A 27,152-nucleotide genomic window follows, 5' to 3' on the forward strand; every position below is an offset into this window, starting at 1 on the left:
CTCACTTGTGTCTTTGTACTGTTGGAAACTTTGTTTGGGTGCAAGCTGCGCGTAGAGTTTTGCAATCTATAGTTTAGTGCCTCTTTTTGACTTTTTTTCAGTCGTGATAACATTTGTTCCCTTCCATCTGATCCCATTTCTTTCTCCCACTGTAGAGCCTCACTGGCTTTTTGTTGTGATGGCGTGTTTGGTAAAAGAGCCTCTATTGATAGACCTTCTTGTGTTTGTTTGATGTTCTAAACAGTGCGACATAATCTGCAGACGCTTCGCACTGATCCAAACCCCTCAGCCTTTCATAGGGCTTTCTAGTCCAAAGCATTTCAATTGCTTTTATAATTGAGTTTGTCTGCTGCCTCTGTGATTGCTTTGAATCTCTCTTTTGCTATCAAACAAGGCAATTACTGCCAAGTCGCATATTTTCACCCCCCCAAAAAAAATGTTTATTCACACTAAAATTAGCATGCAACTATTGCAAAATCTCCCAGTTTCCTGCATGCTCGTAACGTCCCGCCTCGGCATACATGTGTCGTTGGGAACTAACATCTAAAAAAAAGGCAGCTATCAATAATTAATTAATGCGGGTTAATATGTTAACAAACTTATAGTGGTTGATAATTAGATGAGCCACAGTGTCTGATTCAGACTTAATTACTAAGCCACTGTCTGTTCTGTGGGGCTTTAATGAATAATTAATTACAAGAGGCATGAATTATTACTGCTTAACCAAAGATCTACCAGAAATACACGCCTGTCCTCGTTCATTGGTGCTATCTTGTATTGATTGATAATAAGTGTTTGATTGTGGAAAATAAGAGCCACTGGAAAGAGCTCTTGTACTACAACTGAAGTTCATAGATGTGCACGTCACAGATCACAGAACAGTGTTTGATGTAGTATATGTACAGAGTCCCTGTGTGCGATTGATTGCCGCATAGTCAATTCATACTCCTATCTGTCATTTTTTAATGCAGGTGTGAAATCACACACTGTTAGACACTCAAGCTTGTATGAACACAACCTAGCAGTCAAAAAACGGCTGCACACAAAATCAGTATGGTGCACATGAGCCGTTTCCCAGTGCCGAGATTGAGTGAGCGGGTTTATTTCCACCCCACCTTTAGTGTTGCACATGGGCAAACTCAGTGTCTTAAGGAAAGGTGTGTGTGTGTGTGTGTGTGTGTGTGTGTGTGTGTGTGTGTGTGTGTGTGTCTGTGTCTGTGTCTGTGTGTGTGTCTGTGTGTTGGGGGGGGGGGGTATTTCCCATCTGCAGACACCCTGATTTATCCGCTCTATATTTGCATATTTGCACAATGTGATTTACTGCCACGCCTTATCTTTTCACCTAGTTACTTCACCGCACACACCCACACAAGCTTGCAACACGTTGACATACACACACATCCACATATACTGTATATTGACATGTTCGCATATAAACAGCATTGTGCGTTCTCAAGGAGCAGTGATGAAAGGGAACGGTAAGCCACACAGCCAGCTAAAGACTCTTTGAAACAGTGTGTTCTTCAGCAGTTAGAGAAACCTCCAGGCTTTTCCCCCAGCTAATGTGGTGGCCTTTATTTATGGCCAGAGTCCTGCACTTGGACCAGTTGTTTAGGTGAACTGTCCATCTGTCTACATTCAGCTGTCAGTCTCACACAATTACTTTGTACAGAGGCGCCATCGGCTATAATCAGCTACAGCTAGCATCATTTAGGTGCTGTAATAATATGTCAGTCCATATTATTAACACCCACTGTGCCTGGGGATATGTGAGGGCTGATTGAATGACTCCACTCCTCAGGCTGCTGGCAATTGCTATGTGTTTGTATATAAGCATGTGTGGCTGTGTGAAAGTTTTCAGACATGCGGTAAATGGAACTCTCATACATGCACACAGTATGCACACACCTCCATAAATAGATGCTTTAAATCGGTTTCCGTTGCAGAATATGTGCTTACTTTGCACTTATGGTGGTTTCGCCGCTTGACAGACACTGATGTGTTTGTTTTCTGTACAATTTTACAATTCCTCTTGCTTTGATCCATAGAGGCAACTCTTTTGGCAGCTTTGCTGTCAGCATTTGAAGAGTGAAAGTACTGTAGAAGGGAAATTTGAACAACAACAATAGAACCCCGACTTCCTGCACTCTTGAGGGCTCAGGTGTTAGCAGTCTATATGCAGCACACACACACGCATGCACACCACATCCTGATGTCACAGTATGCTAACAGGGCTTTTATTGCTAAATAAGATACATAGTCTATCACTTTTGTAAGAACTAGTCTTTCTCATTTCTCAATTGTTAACATTTTCTCACCTCTGCTTCACGCTTTGCTCAGAAAAAGATCCCTGGTGGCTCCTTCTTGTCAAATAGCTGTAATCAATGCTGATGCTCTCTTAGACCCCTCTCCAAGGCATTAATCAGATCGTATTGCATTGCAATGCCACAGGGGGCTGTTATAACTGAAATTATTTTGACAAGGACAGAGAACAAAGAAATTCTTTGATTGAGAGTGATTGGCCTGTAATGGTTAATTGAAGCAATTCCTCATCATGTCCCTTTGTCTCATCACCACCTCTCCTCTCTTTGCCACTTCTTTTGGTGCTGTCTGTCGTTTTCTCTTTGGCTGCATTTTCTCCCCGAAATCTAAATCTGAAATGAATGTGAACAGCATCGCTTCATCATCCTCTCCTTCACTCCTCTTCCCTCCCTCTGTTCTTCCAAGGTCAATCCAACTCCATCTAATCCACGTTTCTTTGATGATAAAATCCAGTCCCAACTTTAGCCAAATGTCCATCTCCCTCTGGAGTTGAGATTTATCTCAATTATTTCTCCACCAGTGTGTCTGCCAGCTTCTAAACATGAGTATCAGAGTGCCAGGTCCACCCAGGGAGACACGGTAAATCTTTTGATGTCTTGTGAGTATCTATCGGCTATTCGGAGGGGCTGTAAATTCCCTTAACGCAGCATAAGGCTTTACCCACAACAGCAGCAAATCCAGCCCCTGACGAGGAGAATGGGGACTAATCTGCTGCCTTTTCAATAAACATTGCAAAATACTCTCAAACAACACATAGAGTGGCGTAAATCCTTTTGCCAATGGCAAGCAATAATAGCAATCGTTCTTCATTGTTGTGCTTATGTGAGGATGAATAAGTCAGCCTGGTCCTGTAGTTATTGTTGATGATAGATTGGCAGCCATTTAGATGCTGCATATGCGAACATAAGACATGCAGATACAGAGCGTGCATACTGAGGGTGTCAGGGAAGCATAAACAAAGGCAAGAAAGAGAGAAAAGAGGGAATTTAGGATGGAAGTCAATAGAACCAAGGGAGACAAGAAGAAAGAGTAATATCCAGGGACAGAGTGGGAGAAATCAGTATTGAGAGGGAGTCCTGGCTGCCTCGTCATGTCCTTGTGCAGGATTTATGAGCTCTAAGATCAGGGACAGGTTTAGGGTGCTAGGAGGAGGAATGGGTGGGAAAGTGCAAGGAAAGTAGGAAGAATCCGAGGACGGTGTTAGAGCTGGAAGAATGTGCCGACTTTCAGAACTAGTAGGCTGAGACTGCGCTGTGGGTTGAGATGTCCCTCCTGCGTAATGCCATGTGATAGGAGAAATGAAAAGGCAAAGAGGAACGAAAGGAAGAAATAAAAAAAAAAAATGGGCTGAACAGAGGGAAACTGAGCCCATACATTGTTGAAGGGTCAAAGGGAACTGATTTGATTAGCACTTATAAGATACAGGGCGAGTTAGAGGGAGCAAAACGAGCAAGACAAAGCAAAGGACAACAAAAAAAAACCAAGGGGAGAGAAGAGGAGCAGAGAGCAGAAGAAGATCAAGTTAGGGTGCGTGGAGAGCAAGGGAGAGCTGGAAGAGGAGAGGAAAGGTGTCGGTGGAGGGGGTGAGGCCGTGTGGGTGGTGTAATCTGTCTGTGTCAGAGGGATGATGAAGGGGCCAGGAGGGAGAGTTCTGCAGTTCACCTTCTGGCCTCTGGAGGAAACACACTGACCCTGGCCCTCCCCCCGCCTTCCTCCCCTCTCCACCTCCACCTGCACGATTTATGACTCACAGGGTCGGTCCAGGGTTGCTTGGTTTGAGGGCATTTGTGAATCTAGTTGTGATGGCGGAGTGCTGTGTGTGTGTGTGTGTGTGTGTGTGTGTGTGTGTGTGTGTGTGTGTGTGTGTGTGTGTGTGTGTGTGTGTGTGTGTGTGTGTGTGTGTGTGTGTGTGTGTGTGTGTGTGTGTGTGTGTGTGTGTGTGTGTGTGCACATGTTGAATGGAATCATGTGTGAAGAAAGCTATCGTATGTCAAGGAGGATGAGACCTTAGTGCTGCCAGGGGAAAAGAGCAGCAGCGATTCTATCCAGGGCTCAGAGAGTGAACCCAGGCACATCTCCACATAATCCAGTATGACAGAGTTTGAAAGGAGATGACTGACAGAACCAGAATAAAAATCAAGGTTTAAATGGGACGAGATGACTGAATGTGAAAGGAGTAACTGGAGCCATATTGCATACTGATGGTGTCGCACCATTGTCCGTTTTTATTATGATGTGCTGGCTCTTCTGCATGGGCAGATCACTTTAAATATTTTTTAGAATTTTCATTCTATTGGGGGGGTGCTGCAGGGGAGGCAGCTTAATGGGCCAATAAGCCCATTATATCTAGAGCCAAAATTAATCAGTTGATGTATGTATGAATTAGAAAATTTTAGAATCAATGCTTTGTTTAAAGGGGGGCTTTACCCATTTCAGTCTTGGTCTGCATCATGGGCATTCATTGTGTTCAGAGGAAATTTGTTTGGCGTGTCTCTGTGGCGGAAGTCCCCGTGGAACAGAACATCAAAGATCTGCCAAAATCCGCAAAATGCCCACATTGCCGTGAGACAGACTTGGATTAAAATCAGCAAAATATCTCTTTAAGTCTTGTGGTAAGGAAAACAATCAAACATTCAGTGGTGCAGCTTCTTCTATACTCTGCCTCTCTTGGTAAAAAATGGGGTGAAAAAAGCAGTTTGAAGAAATACCACATGTTCTGGGAAATGTTGGGCATTTTCCACTATGTTCTGACATTTTGAGGGTGCACTAATCAATTATCTTTTTTTTTTAATAAACTTAAAAGACTATCTGTTATGTGAAAGGGGTCACTAGTTATGATGGACCAACAGAGAATTATCACCTGACTGCAGTTTTTTTCAGCTCTATGATCTGTTTTAGCATCTCTCATACACACACACACCCACACACACACACACACACAACACACACACACACACACACACACACACACACACACACACACACACACACACACACAGAGCCACAGCTGTTTTTAGTGAAAACACTAATAAAGACATTTTTTTCGGACCTCAATTTCACTATTCTTAACGTGACTGGGATGGGACCGGAAAAAATGTCAAGGACCTGACAGGGTGGCAATCATAATAATAATAATAGATCTGTTTTTATAAATATATAATATATATGCGCAATTCTGTGGGACGCAAGTTTTTTGTGGGAGTGGGAAGGGACAGTAGTTAAAAGCCGCTCTCGTGTCAGCCTCTACTGTTCAGCACTGAATGGCAATAGCTGGTGAACAGAGTAAAGCATTGGACATTCATCAGGTGGCCAGAAATACGGCTCAACATAAGCATGTGTCAATAGGCAACGGTTTGCATACAAGTTTATATGGTGTATGTCTATTTTGGGTTGCATCTTATTCTGCTGCACACAAAGTGACCAAAAGTTAAAGACTAAATAAATAAAGGATTGATAGTAAAAAATAAGTGACGGATAAATCAGAAATGAAAATAATAGTTGTAGCCCTATTTTTATCTGCTCATGCTACCTCGTTCCATGTGATTGTTTTTATGGTTCCCTCGCATCTTGTATTGCACCAGTGAGTTCTGTGATTGATTGTGGTTATATTTAAGTAGGCTTTGTCTCCATTATCCTTTGAGGCATGCTTGAGATAAAGGGATATATACATAAACTTGACACGACTTAATGATAAACCATAAACGCAATGTATTTTTAAATGGCACAACAGTCAGCCATATGCATTGGAGATGTCAGGTAGGAATACTGAAATATGGCTTATTGTTGCAGATGCCAAGGGAAAGCAATCAAAGAGAATTGGCAGCATACGGTATAAGAGGTAAGGGTTGAGTTGTGGACGATTATGGCTCAGGAGTTGAGTCAAAGGACCATTCTCTGTATGGAGATGAGACTGGGGATGAAGGCCGCTACTCTTCCATAACGGATGATATATAGTCTGCCCTGACCTTTAATACCTGGACTTACCTCTCTCCTCCTCTCTCTGTTCGCTGTCTACTGCAGAGCTCCGCTGCACGGAGTGTTCAAGTGTAGGCTGTTCATACAAAAGCAAACTTACTAAGCATGTGTTCACGTGCGCCATGGAAAAACAGGCAAACGTCATTGGCACACATTCACGTGCGCGTATGATTCGGGGATGCACATTTATAATGCACATACGCAAGTGCCAAATGTCAAAAGTTCACTGCGGCATCCTGCTCACATCTAATGTGACAAATAACTTCTTCCTCCAGTTGCATTGTTCTAATCCCTTTAGTGGGCTCTGGAATGGAAATATAATTACATTTCTGTGGTGCAGTGCCTTTGATAAGACAGCCGCATGCTGAGCTGAATGTCTAACTGAGTTGGACGCCTCTCCAAAGCCCACTCCACTTTACTTCTCTCCTATACTGTTCCTCTCCATCTCTTCTCTTCTTTTCTCTTCTCTTCTCTCTCCTACTCTCTTTCACACTTCTTTCCTTTTTCCCTTTTTATTCTGTCAACCCCGCTCGCTCCCCGCTGTCATCTCCAAAAACTAATTCTGCCTCTACTCTTTCTCACCCACCCAGGTATTGCAGTGGATAAAAGAGGTGTTGTCTACTTCGTTGATGGCACCACCATTCAGAAGATTAATGAGAGGGGTTTGCTCTCCACTATGATTGGCTCAAATGGACTGATGTCGACGCAGCCGCTGAGCTGTGATGCACGCATGGACATCAGCCAGGTAAGCTTGTAATGCAGTCTAGTTTAGATGATTGGGAGAGAGATAGAGCGACATGTTGTACTCTGAATGACGCTCCCTCCATACCATTTCACTGTCGCTTAGCTGTTCTTACGAAATCTAAGACTCCTGCGTGTGTTTTGTGTCAACTTATTTGAGTAATTAACCTAAAAAAGCAATTTGTTTGTTGTTTTCTCAACAGTCACTGATTGTTTTGTCAATCTAAATTGCCCAGCTTCTTCCATTCAAACTTCTTCCAACCTTTTTCTGTCTTCTGTGTGTGTGTGTGTGTTTTGAGGCTGCACTTATCAATTTTTTTTTTTTAATAAACGGTGGCTTAGATGACTATCTGTAATGTGAAATGGGTCACTAGTAATGATGGACCAACAGAGAATTATCACCTGACTGGCTAAATTGCCCAGCTTCTACCATTGAAACTTTTTCTGTCTTCCTGTGTGTGTGTGTGTGTGTGTGTGTGTGTGTGTGTGTGTGTGTGTGTGTGTGTGTGTGTGTGTGTGTGTGTGTGTGTGTGTGTGTGTGTGTGTGTGTGTGTGTGCTTGTGTCTGTGTGTGTGTCTGTGCGTGCGTGTGTGTGCGTGTGTCTGTGTGTGTGTCTGTGGGTGCGTGTGTGCGTGCGTGCATGCGTGTGTGTGTGTGTGTGTGTGCGTGCGTGTGTGCGTGTGTGCGTGCGTGCGTGAGAGACAGAGAGATTGAGTGCAGCAAAGACCAAAGACAGTTACTGCACAGATTTGATCAGCCAGCCCTCAGATCACATAGCTGACTTATATCAGGCCTATTAGAGCAGAAGATGAATTATAGATGAACTGCCGGCTCTATAGAGGGATATCTGCCCACACATAGGGAAGTGAGCGCCTGTGTATGTGCGTGTATGTGTGTGTGAATATGCGTGTTTAGCCACGGTGAATTCCCAGAGGTGCTCTTATATGTCTTTAAAGGGGCCCATGTGACCTCACAATCCTTCTGTTTGCCTGCAGCCCGTCCAGACGCATTCATCTTCCATCTCTTGTGTGTTCTTATAAAGTGCTGTGACCTCATATCGGTATTGATGGAAATTTCTATCGCTACGGCTAGAAAAACATCACTGCTTTGATTTATGCAAAATGAAAACCCAAATGTTTAGTTTTGTGGATTAAAGTCAAACTGATATTTGTCAGTCTCACTTTTTGTATATAATAAAAATAGAACAAAAAATATAATCTATAATAATAATACAGTTTGTGTATATTTGTAAATTTTTTAAGAAGTTTTTGGATATATTCCTGGTAGCAGTTTCTAAGCTTCTACTTCTGTGGTCTTGTGCTGACTGTAGCATGTGATGTATACAAGGTTGTCCTTTACAACATTCAACATTTGTGCCATTAAGTTTGTAATCCACGCTGAAAGTGGCAGCTAGCAAGCTAGGCTAGCATAACCATGACATGACACCTGTTAGGACATCTTCATGAATCTATGTAATTCCGTAAATGAATTAATTGATTAACAGACTTAAAACTCCTCACCTAAACATTCCTGAAGACTCCTTTTTGTTAGTTGTTGGTGTCACCCTTATGCACACCCCTTCAAATAAGGTGCTACCCTGACTTTCACTGAGGAAAGCCTCTCTTGCTAACATGAGCCCTAATTCCCACAAGATATTACTTTACTCTTGAGTTCAACACCTGCTGAGTCATCGGCAGCTCCTGCACACTTCTGTGCACATGGTGGCTAGCTAGCATTAGCTGTCTGTCTTTTATTGATCCAATTGTGGTGATGGCAAATGACCAGACTGAGAAAACTCCTGTAACCACGGGGTGTCCGGTGGTTTAGAGGTATGCAGAGGCTAAAAGTCTTCACCGCAGCGGCCTGGGTTCAGCTCCCACTTGCGGCCCTTTGCTGCACATCATCCCCCCTATCTCTCTGCCCCGTTTCCTATCAATCCTGTATATCTAAGACTAATGTAGATCCAAATCACATAATACTGTTCTAATCAATCACCAACAGTGTAAGTCCCCACATGTGTTGATGTTGAAATGTGATATTCTGAATTATTTATAGTGCCTGCCCACACAGATATTGTACCAAAAAACTCATGCCTCCGGGTGAACATCGATTAAAGAGGTGCAATCACCGAGGTTGTACACAAACCAAAAACACAAGGAATATATATATATTGATTTCTGAGCTAAATGTTTGTTTTAGTTTGAGTTTGACTTTAATTGAGCAGGCCCAGCTGTGTGTGTGCTGCTCAACTTAACTTGTAAAAGTGATGACCTACAAAGTTCAATATCATGAGCAGGAGAGATTTGATGCTTGTCCTCTTTGGCTAAGGACAGAGTGAGTCCTGCTTGATGAATCTCTCTACCTCTTAAAATGGGATTTCAGAGTGAACCCTCTTCTCTCTCATTTGACAGTGCCTATAATTGAACATGTCAGTGGCAATTTAACATGATCCATTTATTTACCAATCCATCCTCAGAGTCATCAATCACCCCACTGATCCCACAGACGCACTTCCTCGTCTCCATAGCTCACAGTTTGAGTGTTTGTGTGTGAGATAGACAGTGATGTGGGTGGCTGTGCGCCAGTGCAGGTTTGTCTATCTTTGACCCCCAAGGTGTTAGCGGGCATGGTGTGCTATTTGAGCTTGTGGCGATCATAGTTATTGGCTGACATTTGCGACAATGCCGAGGCAAGTCTTGAATAAACACGGGGAAGGCTCCCTGCCCGCAACTGACCTTTGCATGAGCAGGGAGGGTCAGGAGGCTAATGCGCCGTTATTAAGGAGATATTATTTGTATCACCTGTAACTAAATCCAGTGGGCGATCGCCACCATGGCTTTCTTGTTGTTTTGTTCTAAATGTTGATAGAAATACAGTTCCTGTATGTATGGTTTTTGTTTATGTACGTGTGTGTGTCATTCCACAGGTGCGTCTGGAGTGGCCAACAGACCTGGCAATTAACCCGCTGGACAACTCCCTCTACATCCTTGACAACAACATTGTCCTACAGGTAATCAGAAGAAAAACCATCCTGAACACACACAAAACACATGTATGCCAATGAATACAATCTAAACCTGATTCCTGTCCAAGCGTATGCTTTTTTGAGAGACATTGGCACTATACGTAGCTGAGGAAGAAAGAGTAATGATGCAGTGCTGTCCCTTGATAAAAAATAAATAAATAAAAATAAAAACATATCAACACTCTTTTGCAGAAGTTGTTTTTGAGAAAATGTCATTGGTTTTATCACCCAAATACCCAAATTAACGAATTGCCTGTCCAAGTGAGTCATTAGATGATGTACAGTAGGCAATGTTTGATGCTCTGGATCAACAAAGATATATTGTCAGTGGCAGGTTACATTGAAGAAAAATAATTACCTGAAGAAGTTCTAATTATTTACTGTCTGTTTCTCTTTTTTATATATCAGGTATCAGAAAATCTTCAAGTGCGTATTGTGGCGGGCCGCCCCATCCACTGCCAGGTTCCAGGCATTGACCACCACCTGGTGAGATGGGCAGCAGTGCGCGCCACCCTGGAGGCTGCCAAGGCCATCGCCCTGTCCCACATGGGCACACTGTTCATCGCTGAGACTGATGAGCGGCGCATCAACCGCATCCAACAGGTCACTCTGTCTTACTTTTCTCTCTATTTTTAGCTAGAGATAGTCTGACTGGGCTTTGTAGGGCCGCCAATGATGGATTTAACATCACTGAAATCATATGATCTGATACCACACATTTTTACTGAAAGCTTCTGCATTAGACACCCTTAAAGCCACTACTTTCCTTATGTTGACCCTTACAGAAGACTTACCTATCCAATATTTCTATCCTACTTGTTACTAATGTCATATAGCCGGGAATATAAAACCATCTGCTACTTGAAGGTGTTGTGTTTGATCACAATCTGAAATTTGACCATCACAGTCTTTTTGTTTTTCAAATAACGCTAAAATCAGATGCCTGGATTACTGTGACTCCTTATTTTCTTGTTTTCTTTCTTGCATTTGACAAGCACCAAATGAAGAGAGCATATTACCTCCATTCTGGCCCACTTACACTGGCTTGACTGAATTCAGTTCAAGATCCTCCTGATCACATTTGAAGCCCTCTGTGGCATGTCACCCTCTTATATTTCTGAACTTATAACCCAGTACTCTGCACCAAGATTACTCTTAAATATCCCATGGTCCAGGCTCAGAACAAAGGGGAACATGCTTTTACTGTTTTACTTCAGTTCAGTTCAGTTCAGTTCAGTTCAGTTCAGTCTCAAATTGGGAACTCAATACACAGTAAACAATACACAGTTCAACACTATAGAACGGCCAGCCCTCACTGTACCACGTTGTAAACCCACCTATATAGGCTGGCCTTTTTATAAGTGTGTTGCTTCCAATTCCCTTTGGTTTTATTTGTTTTGTTATAAAGTGCTCAACAGAAATTGTTGCCAGGTTGCCATTTGCCACCATTTTGTTAAATTGGCAACCAGTTGCCATCAGTGGCAACCGCTTTTTATCATATAAACAATAATTACAACAAAGAGCAAAACGTGAACGCATAAATAAATTAAATTTTTTTAATTTGTTGCATTTGTGATATCTTAATATTGCTGTTACAGTCGACTGAGGCGAGGTTGTTTGGCGTGGTCACAGATGCTGTGCGGCAAAAAAAGAGTTCATATTCTGCCTCTGACTTATGGACATACACGTATCAGAAATGCACTTTTTTTTTGTCCATTAGTTCCATTAGCTAGCAGCATGCTATCCCAGCCCTAAAGCATTTTGGCAGCAGCCCCACAAAGATATTGCCTGCTGGATTCAATCAATAGCTCTTCTGTGGTCAGCAGCACCACGCTGACTCCATGAAGTGGCAGACAGCAACATAAAATGCCTCTTTGATGCAGCCATGTTAGATGTGGCAGTGAAGTCATTTGATGTATTCTTAGCTGTATTTATCACTCTTATTTTATGTTTAGTATTTCTGGGCCCATATTAATCATGCATCTAAGGAACATTCACACAGAAAGTCCAACTTTTATGTTCTATTTATGAAGGTTCGGACCCACGCCAAAGTTCTCCTTTGAGAGTGAATGAAACCCTTTTATGACATTAGGAGGATGCTGACAATACATTTAATGATAATGTGCTTCATAATTTCTCAGTAGTTCTGAGATTCAATCAACACATTGAAGAACCTGACAAGACTGATGCAGGAGTGTGATACAGAATTTTTTTTTATGAAATACAGAAAATTGTGTCACTTGTAGGACAAACTATCTGCGCACAGGTACAGACTGGCATTTTAAAACTGAAAAAAATATACACAAATTAATCACTACATTTAATCTTAAATTGGCACCAGCTGTATCTTTTACTGTTTAGAAAATCTATTTTTTTCCGTATAATGCTCTCATGGTCGCAGGCACATGCCACAGAACCGCACATGCATAACCAATATGTGTTGAATTAAATTTTTAATCTTGTATAGTGGCAAGGAAGTTATTGAATATGCTTGATATTGGAGCTTTGAGGTGCATTAAAATCACAATCATTGCATCCCAAATTAGCTCTGTTGCGCCTGTGTTCGCTGGTTTTCAAGTAAGCACAAATTGCAAGAACTTGTTTTCTGTGAAGGAGACATATTTTTGAAGCTGGAGCATTTTTTATCACATACAAGTCACAACACTGCAATGCATGTCAATGTCTCCCAAAGAAGTTGGTCATTATTTTAAATCGAAAGCTTTTCTGTCTATATTTTGCCACCTGTAGCGTCCTCCTGCTGGGAACTCAGAACTGATTAAGGCGACTCTGCAGGTCTTCTGAATCCTTGAGGATTTATCATGAGTATTTTCCTAGAACATGCCGATGAAATGTTTATTCTCCTTTACTGAGCCTTAAATAAGGACAAAGGGCCTTCTGGGGTAGATCTTCTACTCTAAGATGCCTGAGAAATACAGTCATCAAATATTAAAGGAAAAGTTCAACATTTTGATAAATACACTCATTGGCTTTCTTGCTGAGTTTTAGATGACTAGATTAATATCACCCTCTTGTCTGTATTTAAAATATAAGGCTACTGCCAACAACTGCTAGCTTTGCTTGGCACAAAGATTGGAAGCAGGGAGAAATATCTGGGCTGGTTCAGACAGCAACAGTAAATGAATTGGTCTTCCAGCACCTAATTAAAGGTCTCATATTATGCTCATTTTCAAGTTCATACTTTTCTAAATGCTTAAATGATCACAAAACACATTATTTTTCTCGTACTGTCTGTCTAAATGTACCTGTATTCACCCTTTGTCTGACACGCTCTGTTTTAGCGCCTGTCTCTGTACGACCTCCTCCTGAAAAAGCCCAGTGCTCTGATTGGTCAGCATTTCCACTCTTGTTTGATTGAAGACTGTTTATTAAGATGGACGGCTCCTCAGCTCCCTGAAAGTTTAAACATTTCGGTCGACCCTGGTGGTTGGTTGCATTATAGGTTATGACTCACTCGCGATTGGTTGGTCGGGTCTATGGGCATGACTTAAATACTGTGGCTTCACTGCCCGATCACTGCTGCGCAGAATCATTGCCCATATCTGGAATATTTCAGCTTCATTTTTGTACAGTGAGGAATTGGGGATGTCATCCATCTTTAGATACTTATACTACTATACTCGTATCGTATACTACGATACTGATATTTCAACACTTTCACAGTATTTATATAGTCCCTCGGCATGCTTTATAATCACAACAGACACATAAGTGTGTTAGAGATACTATACAGATCTAAGAGTGGTAGTCTCATTTAACTCTCTGCCAGAAAGCGAGTAAGCCAAATGGTTTTGCATCCTCTCCTTGGGCCAGTAAAGAAGCATTATCCCTCCAAGATACATCAAAATCAAATTGTTGGTGTAGCACATTTTACCCTTATTTAGTGCACTTTCCATCCGGACAACCAGTTTAATTTGCTTGGAGAGCTATATTTCAAGTTGCAAAGATTCATCAATCTGACAACAAAACCCCATTAAGGCCGAACAGGGAACCCTCTCCCACAATGAAGATACATAATTCTTTTGTTTTTCCAAAAATTAAAGAAGCCACCTGAGATATCGTGTTAGAATGTTTGTTTGAAGCACCAGCAGACAAACACAGAGCCAGAGGTTTCTATGAAATGCCATCATTATCCCCAATGGCCTTTGTAGTGTGTGACGTTTTTGAACACTTAACAGGTGTCAACCAACGGAGAGATATCTGTCATCTCTGGAGCCCCCACGGACTGTGACTGTAAGATAGACCCCAACTGTGACTGCTTCTCTGGTGGGTCATCACACACACACACACACGCACACACACACACACACGCACACACACACACACACACACACACACACACACACTATGTGAGGATTAAGTTTTGTGAAAACATTAGATTATGTCTAATAGGATTAAAGTACAGAAAACAACATGTAACTGTTCTTAAAATTCGTGTCAGATCGTATCATACTTGGCTGTTGGAGGAGGGTAAAAAACAAGAACAAAATGCAAAAGCCTCAGCATTACGTACATGAATTGAAATAGTCAGTGTGTCTTGATATGGGGTGATTAAATCTTGCTGTCTATGTATCCCTGCTGGCCAGTGATTTTATTAGGAGGGCATAAGAGGAACTTTTTCCCTCTTGACTGTCTCATCCGCTGTTTTCTTGTCTATTTATTTCAGATTGGATTTTAATATCTGAGAAGGGCTGTTTTGATTCTCCTTGAAAAATATAAAAAAATATATATAATAATGTGAATGATGGCAATATACAGGAAAGTAATGACTATCTATAATGTCACAATGGGAATGTAATTTGACTTGAATTTAGTGTGTTGGGTATACAGAACTTGCGTGTGTGTGTTTGGAGGCATATATTTGTATTCATGGGGAAACTATAAATTTCAGTCGGAACCGGCTTGGAGAAAAACCTTTTTTAAATCCATTTAAATTACAGCTGGTAAAAGAAAAAGCTCTTGTCTAGCCATTGAAGGTTTTAACTGGTTTGGTGTATCATGGAAGGGCACCTGAAATGTAATGAATGGAAAGGAGGAAAGGACCAAACAAATAAGCCGGTGTTCTTTTGACAGTTAGGCCATGCTTTCATTGTAAGTGTCAGAGGATGTGATTTTATCATTTAATTCTTCTCATAAAAATCATCTCTTTTCTATTCAGAATGGAGGGAAGTGTGTTTCCCATGCCACAAGCCAATGGGTTGTAACCATCCCTATTTCTTGGGTTGTACTTTGCATATTTTCAATCATGTCTTGCTGTTAACAGATGATTACTCTCTTCAGATGCTTTCCGTTTCCATCCCTTCACCCTAGACAGGCAAACAGTGCCTTTGAACATGCGCACATATGTGAGCATGCAGATACAAACAGACATGAACGCACGCACAAACAAACACACACACACACACACACACATATAATGTGCATGCTGCCAAGAGATAAACTGCAACCCTGCTGCCTGCACAGACCCATCAGAGGCCCTGGGCCTACTGCTGACAGCATCTAAAGGGCCTACCAAAGACATGTGAATGCATTCACTCACCCACTACCACTGTCTGATAAGGCTGAGGTCACTATCAAGGTGGTCATATCAAATCCACTGGGAAAATACAGCATCCCAACATGTCCAAGTCCTGAGCTAAACTGATAAACGCTTAAGCGGCACCATGGGATCTTCATATTCTGCAAAGCTTGTGTGAACCATTTGTGACTTCTCTCTTTCTCTGAAGTTTAATTGTATTACGCAGTGTGTTCATATCTGAGGGTCCCTTCACTTATGCTATTTTGTCGATATAATGTCTTTTTTGTTTTTTCTTATCAGGAGATGGGGGCTATGCCCGTGATGCTCGTCTCAAAGCCCCTTCCTCCCTGGCTGTAGCCCCCAATGGCACCCTGTATATTGCGGATCTGGGAAACATCCGGATCAGAGCTGTCAGCCCTAACCAGCCTCAGCCCAGCCCAGTTGGACTGATGGAAATCAGCTCCCCACTGGACCAGGAGCTCTATCTCTTCAGCCAGGTACACAATGCCTGAGCTATTTAATAGAGAATGTACAATATCTAGATACCTGGGTACTATACTTCACTTCAGTTCAGAATGGTGAATAAGACCTTTGTATCAAGTTTAACACCTTACTGTCCAAATTGAATGAATGTTGCAGTTTTTGCTGTTCCCCAGTTCAAATTTAGTCTAGCAGCTCAAGAGTTTGCTAAGACTTATACGTAACTAAATTAAAACAAGCTAGTTCTTTTAGTGGAAACTAGTTGTTACTGAATATTAACTCCCAGTAACTGCCTGATGTAATGCTAACTAATGCTAGCTAGCTAACTGGACAAACTGACAAAGCTAACGTTAGCTCGCTAACATGACTTGTTTAAAGAGAAGAGTAAAAGACGTCATATGGAATATGGTCGATATATTTGATGCTACACTTTATTAATGTAACCTGTAACACAATATAACTAAAAATACAAAACTAATATTAGATTACATGCCCAAATAAAGTCAGCTAGGTTTGCACAATCAGGTATTTCCCTGTCATTCATTCATTCTTAACTGTATTAAGGCAAACTCTAAAACACACATTTCCCCATGTGTGTATGTGTAAATTAAACAAAGTAAGACATACATTTACTATCAGTTCAAGATATATTTTGCTAATTTAAATCCAGCTCTTTGTCATGGCAGTTCGGGCAGCATGTCTAGATAAACAGTGTGTGGCTTTCCTCTGTGGCCGCAGTGCACAGAACTTAGAGCTTCAAAGTTTTACAGAGAGTGTGCCAGAATCCCTTGTTTTATGTCATCACAATCTGTGCAAATCTGCGGAAATCTGCTAAATGGCACGTTTTGCATCATTCGGCAGGTTACAGGAGACCTCCGCTTTGCAGGGATTTAGGCCACACACTGCACACACATCTGCACACACTGCTATGACACACAGCTGGAAAGTAAATGTTCTATGCCCCTTGAAATTGTTATTTTTTTAAAGTTATGCTACATATTATGATTTGATAATCCGTATGCATGGCATTTACTAGCTAAGACATCAATTAGGTTTTAATGGTGCAACCAAATTGAGTAGATCACTAGTTTGAAACCACAGTAGCTAGTAGTTACCAAGACTCAAACTTAATGGGTTTACAAATAGTGGATGAAACACAATCCTGACTACAGTCTATCTCCCACGACAGAATGGCTCCCACATGTACACTAAGCACCTGATCACTGGCCACTACCTGTACAACTTCTCTTACGGCTCAGACGGCCAGCTGTCGGGACTGACGAGTCGCGACGGCCATGGGCTGCAGGTGAGGAGAGATGCTCATGGAGTGCCTCTCTGGCTGGCACTACCTGGCGGACAGGTGTACTGGCTGTCTGTTAGCAACAGTGGAACACTGAGGAAGGTGTCAGCCCAAGGCCATGACATCGCCCACATCACTTACCATGGCAACACAGGTCTCCTAGCAACCAAAAGCGACGAGAACAGTTGGACCACTGTTTATGAGTAAGTTTTTTCTCTCTGCTTATTGTGCACTCATTTTTTTCTTTCTCTTTCACTTTTGTTATTCATGGTTGGTTGCTTGATTCTGTGTATTGACATGGAAATGCATGTGTTTTAATGTGAGACAGAGCTTGTGCTTGTGCTTGCGGTGTGACTTGTGAGTGCCATCTGGTGGTAGGCAACCACTGTACTGTAGAGAGCTGCAAAGGCTTTTCTTCTGTTTTGACATAAGTGACTGATTAGCTGAAGGACGTCTCTGCAAGACTTTGATCACACACATGTTTAGTGTCACACATATACTATACACACCAAAACACATCCGTCTGAATTATTCACCACTGCCGACCGAGTCTCTGTCTCAAATTCCACAGCTGGATAATTACACATATAAATCATAGTTGACACTTACTCTGTGCCGAAGTGTGTGTATGATGGGGAAACGGAGTGATAGTGAGTATGCATTTGTGTGTTTCTGCGCTTATTTGTGCGAATGGCTGTGTTCATTTGTCCAAGGGCTACAGTTATCTGTGTGCATTTGTGCCTGTACATTATGGTCTTTGTGATTATTCTCCAAGGTACAACAGCGAGGGCCGCGTGACCAACATCACCCTCCCCACCGGTGAAGTGAGCGGCTTCCACGGCAACCTGGAACGCTGGTCTCGGGTTGAGGTGGAAGCGTCCAACCGTGAGAACTTTGTCACCAGCACCAACCTGTCTGCCAGTGACACCATCTACACGTTCAGACAAGGTACAGCATCATAGGTTTTTTCTACTCCTCATGGGTCAGTAGGAGCATGGGTAAACTGCCGTGATAGTGAGGTTTACACAGAGGTGTCACATATGTAGAGTCCCCAAGTATTCACTGGATGACACAAAGGAAAGATTATAGTCTCATCATAATGCATCTACCCCCAACTAGTTTACCACAAACATGCTGAAAAAAAACGTTTTTATGAATCATCTGTGGGGGCTAAACCACAGACAAATGTATAAGGAGGGCGGACTGTGAGGGCATAGTGATGTTTAAAAATGCATGACCGGCAAACTGCAGTAACCTGACTGTTATTCTGGTCAGGTCAGACACACTGACCTGTGTTCTTTTATTCTCTTTCTTCATCGGCTGCACTGGATGAGCATGTGGGAGACTCACAGCTTTGAGAAAGGATTTATCCCTTTCGATAAATAATTCACATATGGATCTGATATGTCCTATTCACATAAGCACACTAATGGGCAGTTAAAGAAAAAAAAATGTGATTTATTTTTTCATTTACCAAAAAAGGAAGATCCGTCTGACTTGTGAAACGCCTTAACGGCCGCGAGAAAAAATAGAAGAGAGAGCAGAGATGAGAAGAGGAGAAAATGAGAGTGGAGTGGAGAAGCCGCTCATGGGAGCAGTTTCCTCTCATGTCATCCCTTTAATTGCTTTCTAGCAGTTGTCACAATGACAGGACTGCAGGGAGAGAAAAGCTGCCGCAACACACACACAAATACACTTGCAGACACGCTAGCATGTGCAGGGGGCTACAGTATGACAGAGCTGCCAGGGAAGAGTTGAAATGACCCCCTGATTTAGAGTGCCCCCCTTTACTGTACTTCCACCACCCACAAACTCACTGCGTTCCTTCTCTGCCTCTGAGGCAACAATAACCATGTGCAGAAAAAGCTTTTATAGTAGTGGAGGGGATGGAAGTTACTGTGCAGTTTATTAGCTGCATTAAATGTTATGGTTGAAATATAGTTTTATGATGATTTTTTGCAATTTTCTTTATTAATCGTGTTGCGGAAATGGTAAAGGCGTGACACAAAATGATATTGGCACGTGTAAATTCTGTCTATTACTCAGTATAATATAGAAATGAAAGAACGGTTTCTGAGAAGCTTTTGTAATGTGTGAAAACTATTGTGGTCAAGCACCCCTCCCTTACTCCCCCTTTCATTTTCTCTCTCTTTCTCTCTCTCCCTCTTTTCTTATTGCTCTCTTTTTTAGTAGATTACATGTTTCTAAAGATACAGCAGGTAAAGTGTAGTGTTGATATTGCAGAGAAAATTGAAAAACACACAGCAATTAACTAAAACGAAACACCAATAGAAAAAGGCAGACGTGTATTTGTTGCATTCATGTGGTCTGCAGCTGTACTGTTTATCATTGATTTTTATCAAGACCGTTTGTTTGAGAGACAGTGACTGATGTTTTTTTCACACTTTTTTTCTATTGCTGCATATTTGCATCCTTGCATGCACATGTGGTTTTCTGTTTGTGCGTATCTGCGTGTGACCCATCCTTACGATCGACCTCCAGACCACGCTCAGAGTACATACAGAGTCAGCGCCGACGGTTCGTTCTTTGTGACACTGGCGAGTGGGATGGAGCTGTCACTCATCACGGAGCCCCTCCTCCCCGGAGGAGTCGGGGGAGGCATCAGTCCCACGGCCAGCCGCTGTAACATCAGCCTGCCTGGAGACCACGCGCCCAGCCTGATCGAGTGGAGGCAGAGGAAGGAGCAGAGCAAGACTAACTACAGCACTTATGAACGCAGGCTCAGGGTAAAATACAAAATCACCAACTTACTGTTCAGCTAATGATATCCAGTCCTTTAAATTCAGACACTTAAGAGTGCAGATGCAGAAGACACTGAAACGCTGACCAATCAGAGCAGACTGGGCTTATACGGGAGGGATGGGTGGGGCTTTAAGAGACCTTTAATACACTGTGGTAACCAGTAAACATCACAGCCAAATATCATGGAAACCTTTGTTGATAGGTCACATCATGATCTTAAAAGTACGCTGAGTTAAGCAAAAGTTGTGCCATCTGACCTTTACACACTCCTCATCAAAGATGACAAGGAAATGTCAATTCCAAGTGTCAGCTACTCAGTGGGTCTTACATGTGGTTGAGCCAACAATCTGTAGAGCAGTTTGAACTGTGCTACAGATTGTTGGTACACAAAATGTTAGATGTTGTGAGTGATTATTGACGTCACTGGAAGCTAACTGATAGGTCAAGTGACTCGGAACCTGTTAGCTGTACAAATCACATGCTGACTGCAACTCCTGTTCTCTTTTTCCCTGGCACAGGAAGTACACCATACAAACAGAATATTTCATAAGGACATTTTATCTGTGTACTAATTAATTAGCACTCCCCAGGCCTCGGTTCTTTGCTTGTTCACAAGGCAATTTATTATTATTATTATTATGCAGGTCCGGTTTGTTCTAAATGTCACAATTACTTTATCTTAACTAATGAAATCTCTGCTTGTCTCAAACCTGCCACTTCATTTATTTGTGCATGTCTGCGGCCTTATCTACATTTGATGTTGATTATAAGGCAGAGCAGAAAAAGTAACATTTTGTTCTCCCTCTCACTTATGTTTTACTGATTTTCTTTCAGGCACATAACAGGAACCTGCTGTCCATAGACTTTGATCAGAACACCAGAGTAGGGAAGATCTACGATGACCACAGAAAGTTCACCCTCCACATCCAGTATGACCCGCTAGGCCGACCCGTGGTCTGGTCCCCCAGTAGCAAATACACTGAGGTCAACATCAGCTATTCTGGTGGAGGACTGTTGTCCGCGATTCACCGCGGTGACTGGTCTGAACGGATGGAGTATGAGAACGACAGGGTGGTGTCCAGAGCCTGGGTCAATGGCAAGATTTGGAGTTACACATACTCAGACAAAGTAAGAGCTGCAAGTATAGAAAGCATGTTCGAAGGGTGGGACGTGATAGACAGTTTCTGAGGGTTTCATGCTGAGATTTCTTTGATGGCTTCACTCCTGTTTGTTTTCGTCTTTGCTTCTTGCAGAAATCTAACACATCTGCTCTTCCTTTGTTCGCTGCTTTGAGACAATTGCATCTGAAACCAAAACTAACACTTAAAGTTCTTCTGCTGTGTGAAATGAAAGTAACATTGAAAACAAATTAAAATAATTTACAGTACTATACCACCATCCCTTAATGTGTTTTTCCTGCCTTTTTCCAGGCAGCCGGGTTCCATTAATTTTACTGAACTATGAAAATGAATTTGCAAAGTAAATGTTATGTCAGAGTTCAATAATGCGCTGACTTTTTAAATCAAGCTTAACTTATTGTATAGCTGCATGACTACGCAACGGCACCAACTATTTGAGAGCAGTAAGAGCAGACAGGATGTTCATTGTGATGAATTACATAAATCAAGCAGGTTTCAAGGCTCTGTCACTTGATTTTCACAGAGTGGTGAAAGGAAAAGAAACCAGTTTTTTTTTTAAAGTGGGTTTGACAGAAAACAGTCGCCATGATTTGAAAAATGGTTAGAAATGATGTATGGCACATGTAATCTTTAGTAAAAAAGGAATAAAACAGGCAAAAAGGTATGTTCCTTCAAGTTTGTGACAAAGCTGAAAGCTACCAGAAGTAATAATTTCCGTCCTTGAAATTAATTGAAATATTTAATGAAATATAATATATTAAAGCTGAAATAAATTTTGTGTCAGCTTTTGCTCTAAGACAAAATTAGGATGTAAATGAGCTTATATCACAGAACCATCTAGAAATGAATAATACCTGCATGTTTAATTAATACATTAATATTACTCCTCACAGTTTAATAGAGGAGTATTTTTACATAACATTGTTTCACTGCTGTTCAGACTGTTCAAATATCTACACGACTGCATGCGCAGATTTTTAAAGCTTGCCTGAAAAGTAAAATAAAAATTCAACCCGGAGCAACACTGCTGCTGTGATGTGAAAAGACCCAAAACTCCAGGTTGATGTTTAATTTAAGAATAAAATAACCTTCAGTGACTAACTGAAAAATGAATGGTCCTCAAGCTAAAACCAAGGTTGTCTCGAAGTGCAGACATTTCACCGAATGGCATTGAAATAAACAAACAAAGCAGAAAGAGAAAGAAAAGACTAATCACAAATACAGCATTATAACTCAGCCATGCATCTGTCTGTGTTCTTGCAGTCCATTATGCTGCTCCTGCATAGCCAGCGGCGATACGTCTTTGAATACGACCAAACAGACCGTCTGGTTGCCGTGACGATGCCCAGCATGGTGAAACACACCCTGCAGTCGCTCCTGTCCATTGGTTACTATAGGAACATATACACTCCTCCTGACAGCCAGGCCTCCTTCATGCAGGACTACACCCTGGACGGGAGGCTGCTGAGGACTCAGTACCTGGGAACAGGACGCAGTGTCATCTACAGGTATGACACAGATCGTAGAAATATTACCGGCTGTTGGTTTTATCGCTTAATTTGGGGAGGCAGTGCAGTGTGGAAGAGGTGACATTGGCGACATCAGTGATTTGATTTTCATGAAACTTGGAGGCATTATGCATCTTGGCACTATAGTCAGCCATATAAAAATATAACACTGATTGGCTTGATGACGATGCTATAATTAAAGGCTAATCTCTCATTTTAAAAGCCCTATTACAGCCCTAAGTCTAGCTGTCACAAAACGTTCCAGACACCCAGCTGTCCTTACAAGTTACTCTGATTGGACAAATGGGGAGACTGATTAAAGGTCACATTTTTTTTTTATCATCATACTATGTCAGAAACCTCTGATTTGATTTTGATGGAAGTTGGAGGACTGATTCAGGCGATGTTCTGGCATTTAACATTTTTAATACGCATAAGCTTGATAGGGACACTTTGATAAACGGCCCCATTTTCAAGATTTGAAAGGCCATAACTGCCACAGCAGCCGGTTTGATTTTGATGAAATGTTAAAAGATGATGCAACTTATTTCCTTATGGCCCAAGGGGTCTACATGTATCTGTATTATTCATGAGCTTTATAGCATGTTTACTTAGATTGAAGATTAAATGTTTTACTGTGAATTTGTTTAAAGGTCCCATGTTGTAAAAGGTGAGATTTACATAAATTTCTTTATTATAAAGCAGGTCTAGGTGCTATATAAATACTCTAAGTATCAAAAATCTCAATTCACAGAGAAATGCACACAGCCTGTATTCAGAAACTGTGTCTTTAAACGAGCTGTCAGGAATTCTGTACGGTTGTGATGTCACAACTATACTAGCTGCTACAGTGTTGTTACAGTCATTCCCCGCCTTCAATGACGGTGCAGAGGGCGCAGATAAGGAAAACCCCGAAACGCTGACCAATCAGAGCAGACTGGAATCTGTCAGGAGGGGTCTTAAAGAGACAGTCGTTAAAACTTAGCAGTCAGAGGGTTACTACAGATATATTCAGATAGACTGTTTGGGGGGAAAAATGTGTTTTTGAACATTAAAGCATATAAACATGTTCTAGTAGAAACAAAAGTATGAACCTGAAAATGAGCATTTGTAACCTTTTAACTGAAATACCGTTTTATTACACACTTATGACATAACGTTGTATTTTATGGTCTATTCTATAAATTGTTCCTTTCTTCATTTCACCCTTTTTTTCAAGGTATACACCAGCGGCACGGCTCTCGGAGGTGGTTTATGACTCCACCTTGGTGACCTTCACTTATGACGAGGCCTCCGGCACTGTCAAGACCATTCATCTCACCCATAATGGCTTCATAAGCTCCATACGCTACAGACAGACAGGTATACACATGCTCTCACGGCACATGGGACAGAGGGCCACAAACATAAAATATTTACAATACACAATGAGTCATCTTCAAATTGAGCATTTAAAAATATCTCTCCTAGCAGAAAAAGAGCATAACTCAAAGCTTCTGTACTGTGACGAGACTGCTCACTTTGTTAAAAGAATCAAACTGTAGTCTGGCTTTGAGTCAGACTTGGTGCTGTTTTCCCTGCGACTGATGCAGCCACAGTTAGAAGTGTGAATAGGGCCGAGCATGTTCGGGTGAAAGAGACTGTGTTGTACCACAGCTGTAAATATGAGACCCCCCTCTGGTCTCTGAGCTGCGCTATATCTTCCACCACCTCCGCAACCAGGCTGCCTGATCAAAGTAGACAAGTGAATGTATATGAAAATAAGATATGTGGTGGACATAGTGGGACACATTTGTATCTTTGTACATTTGTAATATTGTGTGTATTTGTTCATACATGGGACAGAAAAACATTGAAATCTTACCTGAGGTCATCCATTATAACCCTAATAACGTGACAGTTGTTTCACTTTTTATTCGAAAAATGAGTCAGAAAGACATTTCCCTTCATAAATTGCAGTATAACCCAGCAATGACATTACCATCAATGGTCCCCTTTAGCTGTGGCAGCAGATATATGTGGACACCTTCATTGTTAATACAGTTCACCAATTCCCTCAAGATACAGACTCTTTCCAGGGTCGTGGAAAGCGCTCTCATCTCTGCTGCTGGTTCACTTCACATGGCTTTGCAATTGGCTCACCATGATCATGTGTCACTAATCTGCGAGGCAAAGCTCTCTCTCTGTGTGTGTGTGTGTGTGTGTGTGTGTGTGTGTGTGTGTGTGTGTGTGTGTGTGTGTGTGTGTGTGTGTTTATCGCTTTGCCCTCACTGTGAATAGACTCTCACCTTCCTTTAACTGATCTCATTTCAGCAGAACAAACGGAGCCTTAGAGAGAGGAGAGATAGTGATAATTGTCCCTTGAGAGGAGACAAGAAAAAGTAGGGACCAAAAAAAAATAGAGACTGGGATATAGAAGGGTAGGCGAGAAAGAAAAGGAACAGTAAAAGAGAAGGAAAGATGACAGCTTTGGGAAATGACAGCTAGAGAAGCAAGACGAACAGCCTGTAAGTTCCCTAGGGCTGTAGAAAAGGCTCCACCTAACTCTTAGAGCTTCTGCCATTTCCCCATTAGTGCAGGATTAGAATCAACATTGCACAGAAAATAAAAATAGAAGATGTAATGGTGATACAGCTTTCTACAGTCTCCAAAGCTAGACATTTAGTCATTTTAACTGCAATCAGAGTCATCTCAGATAGCATAATGGTGTTCATTAGCAGGCCTTTTTTCCAAATGGAGGATGAGCTGCAGTAGCAGCCGCAGAGGTGATGAATGCTGTTGTTAAAGTTGATGCTCTGACATTAAGGAGCACATTGGCCCATCATGGCTATTGTCTTTAGATTTCATTATCCCTCCATATTAAAGGTCACCAATGGAAATGCCATAGAGGTGTGAGGATAGTTAAGATTGAATGGATTGTACTGCGCCCGTCTGTGTTAATGATGTTGAATTAGTCCTTGATTTGAATTAATTAGTCAGGCTTTTATGGGTATCATGATGGCCAGCTGTGAGGGCCATGTGTGCACATGTGGTGTGTATATAGTTCATGCACATGCTAATGTGTGTCTCTGAAACTTGATGAATTCCTAACATGAAACCGCTCTGATTCCTCTGTCTAGGTCCCCTGACAAGTCGGCAAATCTTCCGCTTTAGCGAAGAGGGCTTGGTCAATGCCAGGTTTGACTACAGCTACAACAACTTTAGAGTGACTAGCATGCAAGCAGTCATCAATGAGACTCCTCTTCCCATTGATCTGTATCGTTATGTGGACGTATCAGGACGGGTCGAGCAGTTTGGCAAGTTCAGCGTCATCTTTTATGACCTCAACCAGGTAGGTACCACTCATGAATTAGTAGTGGTGTCACGATTTCATTTCTATAATGAAAATCAATTAAAAATCCATTTCAGTTACCGAAACAAAAGCATAATTAAAAATGTCCCCATTTTAATTAAATTATTTAAATTGGACCATACATTTTGTACATTCAAAAACGCTATCACACTTGATACCATGTATCTTTTTGAAGATGAATGTGAAGATGTTAATGACAGTTATCAGGGCATAAAATCAATAATCTGGTGATCTTTACGAATCGAGACTGGATAGTCTAACAAAGGCACAGTCCCATGGATTAGGATACTTTAGGATAGTTTTGCCGATTTAGCTTCTTTCAGCTATTTATTTTGGTTTCATGGCCCACTTCATCGCTCTCATCAACTTCGAGACTAACCAATCTCACCTGTGCTTGTCTAGGTGATCACCACCCATCTGATGAAGCACACCAAGGTATTCAACTCTTACGGCCAGGTGGTCGAGGTCCAGTATGAGATCCTTAAATCCATCGCCTACTGGATGACCATCCAGTATGACTCGGCAGGGCGCACAACCACCTGTGACATCAGGGTGGGGGTGGACAACAATGTGACGCGCTACACTTTTGAGTATGATGCAGATAGCCAGCTGCAAAGTGCCTCGGTCAATGAGCGGCCTCAGTGGCGTTACAGCTACGACCTCAACGGGAACATTAACCTGCTCAGCCATGGGACTAGTGCTAGGTAAGTTAGTAGCCTACCTACAACTACATACATTTATTTTACAGCAATTAATGTGACATAGCATTACAATGTCAAAACAAAACATTTAGGGGTAGTAATGTCAGATGGTCAACTTTTTGTCTCAACTGAATCATCTCAACAACTATTGGATGGATTGCCATGAAATTTTTATGCTCCTCAGTTAATGACTTAAGTGATCAGAAAAAATAACATTCTAATCGCCTCAGCGGTCCTTAGTGTGGTCTGTGCTAACTATGATGTTTTAGAAGGAAGATGGAGCAATTTAGTGTAATTTCCTGTATCTGTG

At 41.7% G+C, this 27,152-nt stretch overlaps 1 protein-coding gene across 1 annotated transcript in view; it reads left to right on the plus strand.

Moving 5' to 3' along the window:
• Positions 1 to 27,152, plus strand: part of tenm1 (teneurin transmembrane protein 1) — a gene marked incomplete at both ends in the record, with an annotated part of 163,404 nt that overhangs the window by 131,872 nt on the left and 4,380 nt on the right. Inside the window, 13 exons of the mRNA XM_083914792.1 lie at positions 6,888 to 7,042; positions 9,965 to 10,048; positions 10,472 to 10,666; positions 14,260 to 14,347; positions 15,900 to 16,096; positions 17,269 to 17,582; positions 18,155 to 18,327; positions 19,882 to 20,126; positions 20,977 to 21,270; positions 22,545 to 22,789; positions 24,009 to 24,151; positions 25,909 to 26,120; positions 26,544 to 26,845. Coding sequence (XP_083770918.1) covers positions 6,888 to 7,042; positions 9,965 to 10,048; positions 10,472 to 10,666; positions 14,260 to 14,347; positions 15,900 to 16,096; positions 17,269 to 17,582; positions 18,155 to 18,327; positions 19,882 to 20,126; positions 20,977 to 21,270; positions 22,545 to 22,789; positions 24,009 to 24,151; positions 25,909 to 26,120; positions 26,544 to 26,845 — 2,647 coding nt within the window. The remainder of the gene's footprint in view (positions 1 to 6,887; positions 7,043 to 9,964; positions 10,049 to 10,471; positions 10,667 to 14,259; positions 14,348 to 15,899; positions 16,097 to 17,268; positions 17,583 to 18,154; positions 18,328 to 19,881; positions 20,127 to 20,976; positions 21,271 to 22,544; positions 22,790 to 24,008; positions 24,152 to 25,908; positions 26,121 to 26,543; positions 26,846 to 27,152) is intronic.

This window comes from Echiichthys vipera (genome assembly GCF_963691815.1).
Source record: "Echiichthys vipera genome assembly, chromosome: 6".
Lineage (NCBI taxonomy): Eukaryota > Metazoa > Chordata > Actinopteri > Perciformes > Trachinidae > Echiichthys > Echiichthys vipera.